The 14,891-nt window shown below is 42.9% G+C and overlaps 1 protein-coding gene across 1 annotated transcript; it reads right to left on the bottom strand.

Moving 5' to 3' along the window:
- Window positions 1–504: 504 nt before the first annotated feature.
- IL20RB (interleukin 20 receptor beta) lies at window positions 505–12,164 on the bottom strand (the record flags this gene model as incomplete). Its single annotated transcript, XM_010076671.1, has 6 exons — window positions 12,107–12,164; window positions 6,446–6,572; window positions 5,459–5,649; window positions 2,480–2,604; window positions 963–1,113; window positions 505–650 (listed from the first exon to the last, which is right to left on the bottom strand). Coding segments are annotated over exons 1-6 (798 nt in total), but the record flags the coding sequence as incomplete, so codon positions are not given.
- Window positions 12,165–14,891: the final 2,727 nt, after the last annotated feature.

Genomic DNA, 14,891 nt, shown 5'->3' with positions numbered 1-14,891 from the left:
CATTCTGTGATTCTGTGATTCTGTGCTCAGGAACCCACAGTCACAGAAGCTGCTGCCTGTGTTCTTGCTTGAACTCGACAGCATGGTTAAGGTACTGACTTAGACATACTCCTCCTGAGTGAGCAGGAAAAGAAGCTTCTTTGATGGTTGGTTCCTGCTCACCAAGGAGTTGCGAAGCTCAGTGCTGGTACCAGGGGACATGGGCAGTGCTGCCAGTGACACAGCTGCTCTGTCCAGGGAGCAGCTGCTCAGGCAGGGTCAGTCCCTGCCTCCCAAGCTGCTTCTCCACAAGCACCAGGAGCATCATCCCTCTTCAGGGCTCTAAGCCGAGGGCAGTGACAGCCGTGCAGACAGCTCACGTGGGCTGCTTGACCCCTGCAGCTCAGCTCATCACACTGGAATGAGCAAGACTTCCTAACCATGCATCTGCTTCTTCTGCCTGCCCCATGCTCCTGTGAATACCCAGCACCCTAAAAACCAATAAAGCGCAGTAAAAAAAGTTACCAGCGTTTCTGGCAGGACAGCAATGGGGCAGAAGGAATACCGAAAGATTTTACTTGTTTTCCAGGTGAGGAAAGGCAGGGTCAATGCAGCCACAGCAAAGCCAGCAGAGGAGATGAGGGCTGTAACCAGCCACATGGATCTGCCACCTAGAAACAACAGAAACAGCAAAACCTCTCAGAGACTGTGAGGACAAACCACTCAGTACAGCCACCCTGCACCCTCTGTGGTGGCTCTTCCCACCCCCCCAGTGAGATCCTTTGTTGGCACACTGGGGAAGGACACCAGGGCAGGCAGCTGCACTCCTGAGCCTTCCTTTTTTCACCTCCTCCAAGGAACAAATGGGCAGCACACTTGCAAAGAGGACAGGAGATACTGGGTGGAAACAAAAAGAAGAGCTGTGGACTCTCCTTCCTGGGCGTGACTACGTAAGGGGAGCAGGAAGGCAGGCTGGCTGTTACCTTGTGCCCTCACGCACTGTGTCTGGCTGAAGTTGCTGCTTCTGTTGATTGCCTCGACGTACGTCTGAGCTTTTACACAGTAATCAGCTCCTGCCTCCATGGTGTCCAGGTGAACCACAGAACCCATCTCTTTCACCACCTTCTGCTTCATCTGCCACAGGACCAGGAGAGAGAGCATCAGAACACCGAGCAAGGACCTACATGAGAACAGGAGTCCTAACACCATGCTAGTCTAGACTTTGCTGGGAGAAAAAAGAATGACAAATGAAATTCACAGATAAATGTGAAATGATGCTCATGAAAATTTTTCCCCTTCATTTTTACAGTCCGTGACTGGACCTAAAGCCGAGTATCTCCCTTCAGAAACAGGAACTTGGGGTTCAGGTTTCATGGCACAGTCAGCTCTGTGGTAGTCACGCATATTAACAACGGCTGGGAAAATAAGAGTGGCAAGACTTGTTTTGTTTTATGGTGCTAACCCATAGTGCTCCTGCACCTTGAACTGCGCAGGTTTACCCCCTGCCCACTTTGGGCAAAAATAGCTGGAAGGCCTTCCATAGGGAACAACTAAGTAGTCTGGGAGTCCTTGGCCTGGAAAAAGATACACAATATAAAACTGTTAGAGTGGTGGGTGAAGCCAATGGGGAATAACTGTTCTGTCTCTCTCCCCTAAACCAAGACAGACTGCACAGCAGTTCAGCTGCACAGCTCCTGACCATAGGAAGTTTACATAGCTTGAAAACCAGAACAGATAAATTAACAGAACAAAAATTCACCAAGGGCCATGATACGTTTGCTGGCTCAGGAATTTCCTGGAGCTCTGTCTCTGAAATCTCAGAAAATGATCTGAGTGTAGTTACACACAGGCTCTCTCCTTATTATCTTCCTTGGTCACCTCCACTGCGCACTGGCAGTGAGAAGATGCTGGGTTTGATGGTCCCATAGTCTGAATTTATATGGCTGCTTTCATGGTTTTCCTGCTGTGGAAGCACCAAGTTCCCAACAGGAAAAAAAAATGATGTCTAGTGAAAACAGAAGGACCTGAATGGAACATAAATTGTCACTGCTTCAGTATTATCCAAGTGTAAGAATGTGCTCAGCTAAGCAAGTAACAGCTCACTGTCACAGGCAAGCTGTTTTACAAAAAGCTCCTGAGAAAACTGTCAGCACCACAGTGTGACACCTTAATCTTGGTCTGAGCGAACCAGATGATGTTCAGAGAAGAAAGTCAGCATAAACACCTTCAGCTCCTGACTTCTGGTTTCTTTCAATAGCTGAGGTCCCTGAGGGGATTCCTCTTCCCAGAGAAGGAAACGTGTAAAGAACAGACAAGGTTCTCCATGGGGTAAAAGCAACGCACTGGAATTGCAGAGGAATATGGCACAACGACTCCAGGCAGGTCCTCCAGCCTCCCAGCAGGAGCCTGCACTGGCCAGCAGAGCCTGGGCAACGTCTGTATGCTTTCACTAAGCATGCAGGCTCTCTGTTATTGCCCAAAACGCGGGGGTGAAACTCACCCTACTCTCCTGGCCCTTCTTCCAATAGAGAACAGAGATCTGAAAGGCAGGCCCCATGTCTTCCAGCTCCACCAGTAAATGATACCCATCGGCTATGACCTTCATCAGAGGTGGGGTCAGGGAAGCTGCCAACACAGAGAGAGCATCATTATCACATCAGAAGAAACCTTGAAATGTCTTCCTTTTCCCAGCTAGGAGAGGAAGAGAAGCTGCCATCACGAGCACAGTAACATTAACCTGGAATAATAGCTGGTTGCTTCAGTGGGGCAGAAACTTCTCTCTGCTCTGCCTCTCAGTGTGTCTAGACACAGTAGCAGACTCTGAGGAGGACTGTGGCTGGCATTGCAAACAGGAGTTTGGCAATAGCTGAGTTGCACAGAACTTGAAAGGTTTTGAATTTTCTCCAGTGAAGGAAGTGTCTGGCCTGAGGGTCCCGTGTGAGCAACAGCAGAAGAACCAGCTGGGCGACCAGAAGCTGAGACACCAGATCAGGCCAGTTCTGCTGCTGGGCATTAGCTCAGCATTAACATACAGATCAGGAGCTGTGAAACCACTGCTTCATGGGAGTTTTGGCTGTTATTCAAAGGTGAAGGAAAAAGCAATATGAGCCTCAGGATAGCCCTGGCAGTTCACATGAATCCTGATTCTCAGTATCTACACGGTTTTAGATAGACTTGGGTTGATGACCTGCTGTGGCTTAAGTTTCTGTAAATGTATGCAAGTAAATCTGTAGGTGATTTGCTTTATACTTACTTTGATATTCAAAGCTTGGTTTGGTCTGGGATTCTGCTGTGAGGAGTATTAGTGAAACAATCAGAACCAATCCAGCACGGATGAAACTACACACTGTACATTTGTGAACTGGGAATCAGGGCAGTGCAGAGATCATATCTGCATTACTTATCCATGCCATCCTTTACCACTCTGTTGTAGCTGAAACTGCTTTCAACCTCCTTGCTTACAAGAAAGGAAGGAGAGTGATATATAGAAACATACAGAAGAGATGTTCCTCATAGAATGTGCTCTTACACCCGGTGAATTGCCATTAATACTGAGAAATATGAAAACATAAAATACAAGTATGTTCGTGATCGGTGAGACAGAACTGGGAGGCCTGGAAAACTATTTTATACTTTAAATTAAAAGCTGAGAATCTGCTTAACACAATGTCTCAAAAAAAAAAAAAAAGTGGTAACATCATCTGGAGGTTAAAAACAGATATTGGGCTAATGGATTAACAAATGGACATTGCAAGATGCAACTATAACTAAATAGGAGCATTTATATTTATCTGTGCTGGCACACTGGATACCAGCTAACTATGGGAATATTGATAAATGAAGAAGCAAGGCTCACAGAATTGTTAGTTTTAGGAAGATCTTTTCAGAGGTTTTTCAATGTGTTATCATACTTTATGTGTATCTACACCTAAGGCTTTGTCACTGGAGGCTTTTTAGTCTAGAAGTACTGTGGGCTGTCCCTAATGCCCTGCCTACAAACCACATACAGAACCTGTGGGCTGTACCTTAAATTCCTTAGTTCCCATTAGACTCAATGCCACATTTCCCAAGAGATGCGAGGGCAGACACAAGGGAAAGTCATCAGTAAAAATGCATAAGGACAAGAACTTAGTGACTTTTCTTTCTCCCTCAAACCTTTGTCCATATATGCATGTTCACATTGCAGTCCATTGCAAGCTGTATCTTCTGAACTTTCACAGCTTAGCCAGTCTCCAAGACACAGGACCAAGCTGTCAAATATTTCACTTGTACCACGAGAAAGTTGCTGCTTTTCATGAAGAGGGTCAAGCTGAGGAATATCCTTTCCCATCTCTGCTTGACAGTGGGGTCTGTGGCTCAACTCTGTGCCACCATAGCTGCTGGAAAAGGGAAAGATGTTTCATGCTCAACTCTGTGCTGTCATAGCTGCTGGAGAAGGGGAGGACTTTTCATCTAAAACACTATTTAGAAAACACTTCTACACCAAGAGGCACACTCACCAGCTTAGGTTGGTGAGTGGCACTACTGATGGCGGTGCTTTGACTAGGTGCTGTGTATGAGTGAGGACATGGAGTCACTCATGGAGTAAGTAGGGAGCTTCCCACGACTGATGAAGGTTTAAGACAGGGTCAGCTCTGTCCCTGGACAGGAAATTTGTTCCCTGGCTAAAACTGGTGGCTGCTGCCCATCCCAGGCTGAAGAGTTGCACTCTAATGGTGACCTCAATAGAGGTTTTTCACCAGTTTTTATTGCTGAAAGCAGTTGGCTACATGGCAAAGAACAGAGGTAGTGTTTCCAGAGGAACACTGGAAATAGTATGCTAACGTTAGGCTGCAACACAGTCCTTGGCTTGAGCTGGGCCTCAAGCTTTGAAGGAGTTGGAAGGATGTGGAGAAAACACCCTGCACTGCTAAGATGCAGCAATGCTATGGTTTCCATTTTTCTTTCCTCTTCTGAGGTTACTTCATGTATTGACAACATGGGAGGAGGGAATCATCTCTGGAAGGGAGCGGGATTTCCAGGACAGCGTGAAGCAGACAGAGGGTGACATGGCTGTTCTCTAGAGTAAATGCTTCTATAGGATCAGGTTCTAGATCCTCAGAAGTGCCTGGACGACACGGACTAGATGGAGCATTGACAGCAACCCTGACTGGTCAGAACTCTGAAATCAGGGGCAAGAGTGGCCAACTTGCCAAAAGAAATGCCTGGAGTCTTTTTGCCTGTCCTTGAAGCCCTTGAAATTCAAGCCCTGGTAAATTCCACCCTGCCTCAGGAGGAACTCATGTCCAGGATCACAGCATGGGTTTCCAAGAGTGAAACATCAACCCAGCATGAAAGGAGCTGAGAAATACAATGTACTTGGGGCATTTATGGGCTTTGTGTGACATACTCAGCATACAAACACGCAGGAGCAATCCCTCAGCAATAAACCGAGAAATTAACGTGACCAATGTAGCCTAAGCCAAATAGCAGGACTCACTTGTGATGCGATTGAAGAAACCTTTCAGGGTGCTCCACTCTGATCTTCTGGCACCAACATCTGCCCTCACCCGCAGCTTGTAGGCCACAGTGGCTGAGATATCCTCTGTGATGTTACACACTGTGGCTGTGATGAGTGAGCATTCACAGATGGGAATCCAGCTCTCATTGGCGTACTCTCGTTCGTACTCCCTGAGAAGAGAAAAAGAAAGTGGATAGGTAACAGTTTGGTAGGAGACACCTGTGTCATGGGCTAAGGCTGCTTGCTGGATCTTTCCAGGTAAAACCAGTACTGGGATACACTGGGGCTGGAATACTGGAAGTGTACGAAACCAGTATGGGTGTGTTATAGATCTTATCTAGAGAAAATCTCCAAGAACCAGCTTGCTCATGAGCCAAATGCAGCATGACAATACAGGAGGTGGGATAGCCTACGCCGTGTTGATGCATGAAATCCTGCCCACTCATTTCACTTGATCATCCCTCTAAACCAGCCGCCTTCTCAGCGCAAATCCAAAACACAGCCTCACACTAGCTGCTATGAAGAAAATTAACTCCATCCCAGCCAAAACCAGGACATTCTCAAGCCATACTATGATACAAGTCATAGCTCAAAAAGTATCAGAAAACTCCTGTAATGTGTTAAATGTTTAAATTTAACACTGAATAAATCTCAAACGTTTTATTTCCTCTTCTAAATAAACTGTTGCTAACCTTCCTAACTTTTGAATTCTTTGGACAGAGATAGGTTTCACATGTGGGCTTAATGCACACCTTGGATTACTCAGGTACCTGTAAACAGTCCCAGAATTGGAGAAAAAGGATTTTTTTTCCCCCCAACTTGTGATCAACAGTGCTGGAGCATCAAACTTCTCTTACCCCTGTGAACTGAATAGTGCTCAAGACATCCAAACAGGTCAGGATTTTAAATGTAAGTAAACAGAGACCAAAACAAAGACCAAAGAAGACGAAAAAACCCAGAAGTTACCCCTGAAACTCAACGGAGTATCTCACAGTTTCTCCCTGGACGATCACAGGACTCCAAGTTAAGAAATGTTTCATGTTGGTAGAAAGAATAGAGACATTCTGAGGCGCTGGCAACAAAGAATCTTCACCTAAAATTCCCAGCAAAAGAAAAAGGTATATGAATGCACTAGAGAAAAACTTAGGAGAATGGTGCAAAACTGTGTTTTGCATCAGAAATAACACACTCTTCATTTCACTCCTGTCACTTCAGCTTTTGAAAGTATTTTACAGAGAAGAAGTGACAACCAAAGAGCAAATGACAGAGCAGTTAGGCTGGCACTGCTTACAGAAAGGCAAAGCACGACTTTTCATTGTTTCAGAGTTTCATTGTATCAGTAAAACTGTGAGAAAAGGTCAAGCTTTTATAAAGCCATCCAATTCAATTTAATGAAGTTAAGTAGCAGATACTCTTGCACTCTGTAGGCTGTTCCAGTGGATGTCATGGTTAGAAGTGTGCTAGTTCTTTCCAGGCTTGACTGGACACTGTAGATTCTAGCTTTTTTCATGTTGCAGGATTCTAATAGTATAAGTGCTTGTAGGCTGTAATCAAAGTACCTCTTAATAGAAAACTTATTCAATGGACTATAAATGAAATAACTACATTACTCTGAGATCGCCAAAGCATAAGTATGGGATGGCACCTACAGTGTAGTTGATTTTATCCTGTGGCATCTTAAAGTGAAATCCTTAGTGTTCGGACCACAGCACAGGAGGCAGAATTCCCCACGGGCACATCCTGCACTACACTATAAAAACAGACTTCTGTTTTGCTACTCTCCAGTCCCAAGAAAATTACATTCTCTGCTCAGCCAGGAATGGTTCCCAAGGAACCACTGGAAGGGAGGGAGGGACAGAACAGTTTCAACCAACCCACAGTAGCAGTGGGCATTTCAACACTCTCCCAGAAACAAGGTAAATGTTCTGCCACAATATATCTATGTTAACTAAAAATTATTTCCTTTTTTAAAAAAATTATATCTATTTCACTTAAGAAGGTCTATCTTCCATTAGTCTTCACCTGTCATTAAAAGAGGGTGTCTTCTTTTAGGCTGTGTTTACAAAGTTAACCAGTTAACATCAGTTTTTCCACCTAGGATCAAATCCAGGTTGATAAGTCCATGAGCAATGTTTTCATGATTATTATCTTTTAAAGCATTGCAACAACATCTTCTTTCTGTCCTTAGACTAATCCCTGTATTCCTATCTTTATAAAATCACTAATGATGTAGACAGCCTTGATGCCAACTCTTTTATGATTCTTTGGCATGAGTTATACGGATCTGTTGACAAAATGCTTGGCTGTTCTTTAACTGAAAGTCAGATATCAATGGGATGAGAAGCTTTCTTCCTTGCTCTTTAGATAACGAGAGTCACTATCTGCCATGTCAGCAGTTCTATCGCTTGTCTGTTTGGGGACCCATACCGCTGTCAAGGCACTTTGTCAAGGCAGGTTGTTAGCCCGCTGGGGTTGCCACACTGCCGGGGTCGCTGCACCGCTGGGGTTAAAAAAAAGAGTCTATGTTGACCTTCACTCTGCAGCTCACCCAGTCATTTGGTCTCTTGTATTCTCCATGCTTCTCAACAGTTAGATTGTTTGCTGCAGCGTTCCTTGTACTCTTAGTTCCCATGTTCATGTTCATACCTAAGCGTGTGAATTACGTAACAGACTCCAGTTACAAGATCTGACGCCAGTTTTCCCACGTGACTCATGCATACAATGATGTTTCAGGTCTGAACAGGGGTGAACTGCACTGGAGTGTTTCTTAATTAAGTCCTTGACTTCAGGACTTTTTTGGATTTTTTTTTTTTTTTTTTTTTATTCAGCAGTACTGAACCCTATCTTAAACCATCTAGAAACCAATTTTAAAAGAAGTTAGTTCTGACTTGGACTGTCCACCTTTTAACAGTCCCAAGATTATTTTGGTTGAGACCAATCTGTGTTTCCTGGCTATGCTTAGTACACTGTTTTCCTGGTTTGCTGGCAAAAGCAGTGACTCTTCTATTGACACGGTGTCAACAATCTCTTTGGCTAGAACTCTAACCTGAAGGCACCGTCACCTCACTTCAGCTGAACCACAGAAGCTCATACACAGACCCTAGTGTTTCTTTCTTTAGGAAAAACTCTGGGCCTAATGACAGCACATGTAGCTCTACAAAAAAAAAGGAGTTCACTGATTTAAGTATATGTAAAATACATAAAAACCTGATACTGGTGTGTGCTATCTGCAGAGCGTATCTGCTGATTTTTACAGGGCCCCATAGCTTCTGTGGCAGAGCCACAGCACACAGCAGCTATTCATTCAGTGCCACGGAGTGTTTGTGCTTTAGTGTTAGAAAACTGAGTGTCCAGCACTGCAGGTGAGGTGGGGTGGTGGGGTATAACACTATGGACACAGTTCACAGGAGGGGTGCACTAGTTCGGACATCTGCCTTCAGGTGAAGGGAACTGCATCCCTAGAGAAAGAAATTCTTCACCTTTATAACCAAAGAACATAGAAATAGAAATCTGTGTGGGGGTAAGTATACACACATAGACATGTGTGTGGTGGAGCTGTTAAATGTAAAAATTACAGGATTTTGTGCTTGTAAGGTTAAATAATTAAACAACAACTGCATTAAAGTGAAACTTATGCTTCAGCTTTAGTATGTGTCACCAGACTGTATGTACAGAGACGTTTGAAACTGCGCAACCATGCCCCACTGCAAACAGTGGATAGCCCTCAGGACTGAATCAAAAAGGTGTAAAGCTAAAACGTGAGATCTTTTCCTCCAATACACAAATTAAATGGGGTCCTCAAGCAACAGAAGCAATGATGCACTTCCCTGCTTTCCGCCTGGGACCCAGAGCCATGCTGAAAGCTGTAGTTTGGAAGAGAGGTTCATGTTCTTCCAAAATGCTGTTGATCTGACATAACGTATCCAAACAAATTATATTCATGGTTTCTCCAATCCATCTGTTGCAACAGCCCATAAAACAATTGCAAGCAAATACATGTTTAACACTGGGAGAAAAGACAATTCCAGATTATATGAACAGGGAAAGCACCGAATACAAACAGTGAACTATGTTGGTTTGGATACTAAAATACTCCATTAACTCTGGTCTATGCATTTTGAAGGGAAAAGAAACAATCATACAAAGTGCAGGGGAGAACTGGACAGAGAGCAGGCGGGACCCAGAGGGCTGTCAGCCTGGGGCTGCAGACCACTGCCATTTGATTTTGGATTCACAAGCAATATGTAAATAGCCTCAGGAAAAGCCAGAAATACAGTCTTTCAAGCCAGGGTACTGATTCTTACCCTAACACCCCCAGTCATGCCAAAGAAAAAACATGTCCAGATTCTCTGTAGATAGCATTTTTGCCTCCTACCCTGTGAGCAGTATATTCCACTTCATTTGTTAAACAAAGAATGGATTTCCATTTAGAATGGTGATGACTTCTCTTGTTTAACGTTTTTCTCCTCTTTGTGTTAAACTTAAAGAATCTACAATTAAAAAACCCAAAATTTTCATGATCAAATCCAGTACATTTGTCTGTCTTACTTTTCAGTTTAGAATGCCTTAAATAAACCCTGATAAAATTGTAGATACACCAGTATCTACAGTCTATGGTGTAGATTTTGATACTGTTCTCTCTCTGTGAATAAAGAACACAATAATAGTTCATCACTACTACTTCATGATTACTTGCTGTTACTTCATCACTACTGTCACCACTACTTACTGTTAAATGTAAGTGAACACTGCGAAAGTATTAATAAAATTACCATTTTAATCAAAATAGCCTCTCCCCTCTCAGGGGCTCAACAAACACAAGAAACAGTAACTCCAGAACCCATGTGGCGCAGTGCTTTCCCTCACTCACCTGTGCCTTTTCTGGCATGCCCCTTAAAATTATATATACAGGGCTAAAAAGTCCTTCCTTACTGTTGTGCTAATAAACATTGTCTTTTAAATTCCAAGCACTGTACCATTTAATCTCCTTTTTCTAATCTGTCAGACAACAATGTCACCAGCTTCTGGTATCTTCAAGCATGGTCTGCCTCTTGTATTTGAGGAGATTTCAGTGAAGGGGAACCTGACGAGGGAATTCTAAACTCTCAGTATTGGTGACAAGAGAACAGACTAATGTCTAATGCCCCAAAAAGCCAAAGGAATTTCTCTGTAAGCTAAATGGTGTTAATAAAAGCTAGAAGTCTTTAACTCCTAGAAACACAGCATTTTACACAACAACAGTAAATTATGCTCAATCTCTTTGTCTAGAGCTCTAACCTGAAGGCTCTGGGAACACCCCCTCCCTCATTTGCCAATTGCACAAACTGACTGCAAAAGGCAAGACCCCAGTACATACCCCCTTGCCTGATTTCCTCCCCAGCACCTGGGATACAAAGCCTGGACTCCGGGGCTGGATGGGAACCACACTGTCCTCCAACCTGCTGTATGCTCGGCATAACCCCAGGGGCAGAGTTAGACATAAACGTTCAATTAAAAATTGTTCTTTGCTCAAAAAGTAGACTAGGACACCAATTCTCCTATTTCAGCTCAAGGCCAAGAGAATGCGGGACACAGTGTGAGTTATCTCACCTTTCTCTCCTACTGTCTGTCACAGTGTAGAAGACAAAATCGGATGAGCGTGTGGCTGAGCAAGGCTGGCAGTCATCACACACACAGGCAACACAGCTCCTGTGTGGAAACACCACACAACTAGCCAGGCTTTAAACAAAAATATAGTAAAAATAAACCCAAATTTCTTTAAAGAATAATTGCCCAGCTTTGCCATCTTTTAAAAACATTTGTCATAATTTCCCCTATTCCACGGAATAAACTTTCAGAGCATATGCAACCTGACGCTGAGCCAGCCGTTTCTGTACCTAGCAACTACGAGCTATAAGTAATGATCCAAAGTGTTTTTGCTGGCCAAGGATGCTAAAAAATTATTCTTCTGAGACAGAGAATAAAATGGAGCAAGACACAACCTGAATTCAGGAGCTAAGATGGCACATTTAGAAAGACAGAACTGAGCAAAATCCAAGCACACCAGCAAGCCATGTTTGCTTCCTACAGGACCGACCACTGCAAAAACACAAGTGTAGTCAAGAGATCCGAGGCCAAACTCCTAGGAGATGTGTTTGGAGCCCAGCATTTACTTGGAGAAGCAGATTATAAATTGCACAACCTCCTCCCAGGGTAAAGGAAACCCTCAATGAACAATTTTGAGCTATTAATTAACACTTTCTGCCCTTCTTCTCTGACCCTGCATCCAGGCAGGGCATCCCCTGTGCTCGAAGAGATCAGCATTAATAAAGGACTTGAAAGTTCAGCCTTTCACAGAACAGCAAAAGAGCAGAAACAAATACAGCATTGGTAAGTTAATTTCCTTCAAACTGAAACTCCCTGTTAGATTTCAGAATTGACTTGCAGAACATAGAATTTATGGATTCTTTTTCATTGCTTGTTCAGTATTAATTTTAGACAAAGAATTAAAATTCAAGATCACCTGACCTCATACTATTGGGCTTAAGTTTTGCAGAGGCATGTTTAACAAAAGGACAAAAGACTTTTAGTTTCCCACAAGCCCTTCATCATCTGACTTAAGACAACTGAAGATATTTTAGCATTTACCTGTGAGATTGGGTGCAATCAGAGTGCAGAGGAAGAAGCAGAGGAGCCTTACTGACATTTCGCTCATGCTTGTCGCCTTTTCCCACATTCATACCCTGTTGTGCAGCCCAGAAATTTCTCTTCCTGGCCAGGGAGCCCTACCTGAGCCAGCCATGACACAAGAGAAGTGGAGACTCCAGGGGAATATTCCAAACGCCGCTTCCCTGCTCGTGTGCACCAGTGCCAAAGCCGTACGTACGTGGTTTGTAAGGGTGGAGTTACAGGGAGTGCCCAGGTAACCTGATGCCAGCTTTTCTTGACAGGTCTGGCAGCTGCTCAGCAAGATGGCATGACTCCATAACATTGCTCTCCTTCTGGCCTCCTGCGCAACGGCAAGCTCTTCGGCTGGACGCAGCTGAGACCTTCTTAGAAACCCAAACTGCCTGCTGGTTCCAAGGCTGCAGCAGCAGTTTAGGTGGAAGCTTTTTATGTTCTGCAAAGGCCATTTAAATCAAATGAAACTCTGACTGTACAGATAACAGGGTGGGAAAAGCCAGATCCTACCAAATGCCTTAGCTCTGATGAAAGCGAGTGTTAGAAACCTCTCCTCTGAAATTTATTCCTCCTTCCTTACAGTTTGCGACCTTAGAAAGGGCTTTTATTTCTTTAAAAAATTATTTCCTTTCTGATACCTTTTAATAGCAAATACATGCTTACTGTTTTCAGTGGTGAACTAAAGGGATCTGTCAAAACATGTTTAGTCCATATTTTCTGCGGAAAGAAAGGATCTTATTTATGAAAGAATAAAATTATCATTCAGTTAATCACAAGCCTCCACATTCTCAAACATGCAGGAACAGCACAAGCAGCTAGACCTCAAAGTTTGCTCTTTCCTTCCATCCTCTCTTTCTTCCCTCTTTTTTCACTTCTTTCCTTCATTTCTTCCCTCCTTTGCTTTCTCTGTGCTCCCTTTCCTTTCCTTTCCTTTCCTTTCCTTTCCTTTCCTTTCCTTTCCTTTCTTTCCTTTCCTTTCCTCCTTCCTTCCTTTCTTCATCCTTTATCCTCTTTCCATCGTTCCTTCAATTCCCTTCTTCCTCCATTCTTACCTCCCTTCCTTTTTTTCCCTTCCATCCTTTTTTTTCTTCCTTCCATCTTTAGGACACACTGAAAGGCACAGATTATGTTTCTCAAACATAGGAATGTTTTTCTTCCATGGTAGAAGGATATTCTGCAAAAGTATTTCATAGCTTTCAGGTGAACTTTTATCTTCTTGCTTTTCATTACCCCAATCACGAATTATGCCTCGTACCATTCATTTTATTACTGAAACAGATGCACAGAAAAGAGCTTGCATACAATTTACAAGAAATTCATTAGGATCAGGTACACAGCTAGAAGTTTTCCTTTCCAAAGATTTCTCACAGCCTCTGAGCCAGTCAGCCTCCTTCAAAGGTGGGGAAAATGAATACGTGCCCACATCAGAGTTAATGGGTTATGAGCAATGAAAGAGGCAGAGCGAGCCAGCCATAATAAGGATTGCAACTGCCCTGAGTTAGCAGCAAGACTATAAAATTCAAATTATAATATTATACTCCATTTCCTGCCTTGATTATAGCCACCTAAAGCGCAACATAAGCATAGAGATGGATTTGTGGGGCTCCTTAAGAAAACTTGAGGTGAAAGCTGAAGGTAATGCATATATACAGGGCTCAGTTGTGCAACACAAGAGGCTTGGATAGAAGTGATTACAGCAACAATAGAATAAAAGCGACAAAATACTTTGAGATTTTCCCTTATTTTGAAATGCTGTATGGAAATATTTGTCTTGAAAGTAATAGGAAGTACTCTTTCAATCGTACTGTTTTCCTTCAGAGTTTTGTTTTGAACTTGATGAAACAAACGTTTTGATAACTTTTCCTTCAAAATTTTGGTTACATTAATGTTTCTGTGAAATATTTTTATGTTATTAAGCATGTATTTCTAAAGATAAACATCTGGCCGATCAACTCTGGTTTGTAATGCTTGCCTTGTATTTCAAGTCATTCAGGCCAGTAGTTACATCAGTAAACCTGGATGCAGAGACCTGATTCAGTTCTTTACTCGCTTGCAGGTCTGTGATCATAGATAAGCAACCTGATCTTTCATCAGAAAACTGCACTGACGTAGTTAGAACAACTACTTAAGGAGCTAATAAAAACACTAATAAAAAGACTAAAAATTCACAGATCAGTAGAAGTCTGTCAATTAGAACTGCACCATTAAGAAACTAAGGGTCATTTCCAACAGTTGTCTACTTTGGAGATATTCTGGATTATTTTTGCTCATACAAATCAATGCAAAATGTTGCAAAAGTCTTTGGATGGTCAGTTTAGCACAGTTTACCATCAGCATCACAAGCATTGGCTTAGATGGACAGAAATGGGATTCTGTTGCATCAAATTTGACTAACATAATTTTGATAATACTCACAATCTACATCAAGAAAAAAAAGAGACTGTACAGCCCTTGACCTGCTGTTTCAAGTCAGCCACCAGCTTGATCTTGCCAGGAAATAGTGGAGAGCTGTATAGAAAGGGAATTGGCAGAATATAAAAACAGAGTTGAGCTTTTGGTTTGTTTGATGTAAATGAGGACTCCTAAAATAAATTGGTTTTTTAATATTTGTGTAGACTTACTCTGCAAGAGAAGATCAGCAAAAGAAAGACAAAGAAATACTAAGAAACTGTGGAATTTGACAGAGTTTTGACAATTTTTGTAGCAGCTCATGAGGGGGAAGAAAGCTGCCACTGGCAGGAAAAGGAAAAAT

This window comes from Pterocles gutturalis, unplaced genomic scaffold (genome assembly GCF_000699245.1).
Source record: "Pterocles gutturalis isolate BGI_N339 unplaced genomic scaffold, ASM69924v1 scaffold48743, whole genome shotgun sequence".
In the NCBI taxonomy this organism is placed as follows: domain Eukaryota; kingdom Metazoa; phylum Chordata; class Aves; order Pterocliformes; family Pteroclidae; genus Pterocles; species Pterocles gutturalis.
This window is presented reverse-complemented; position numbering and strand designations above follow the sequence as displayed.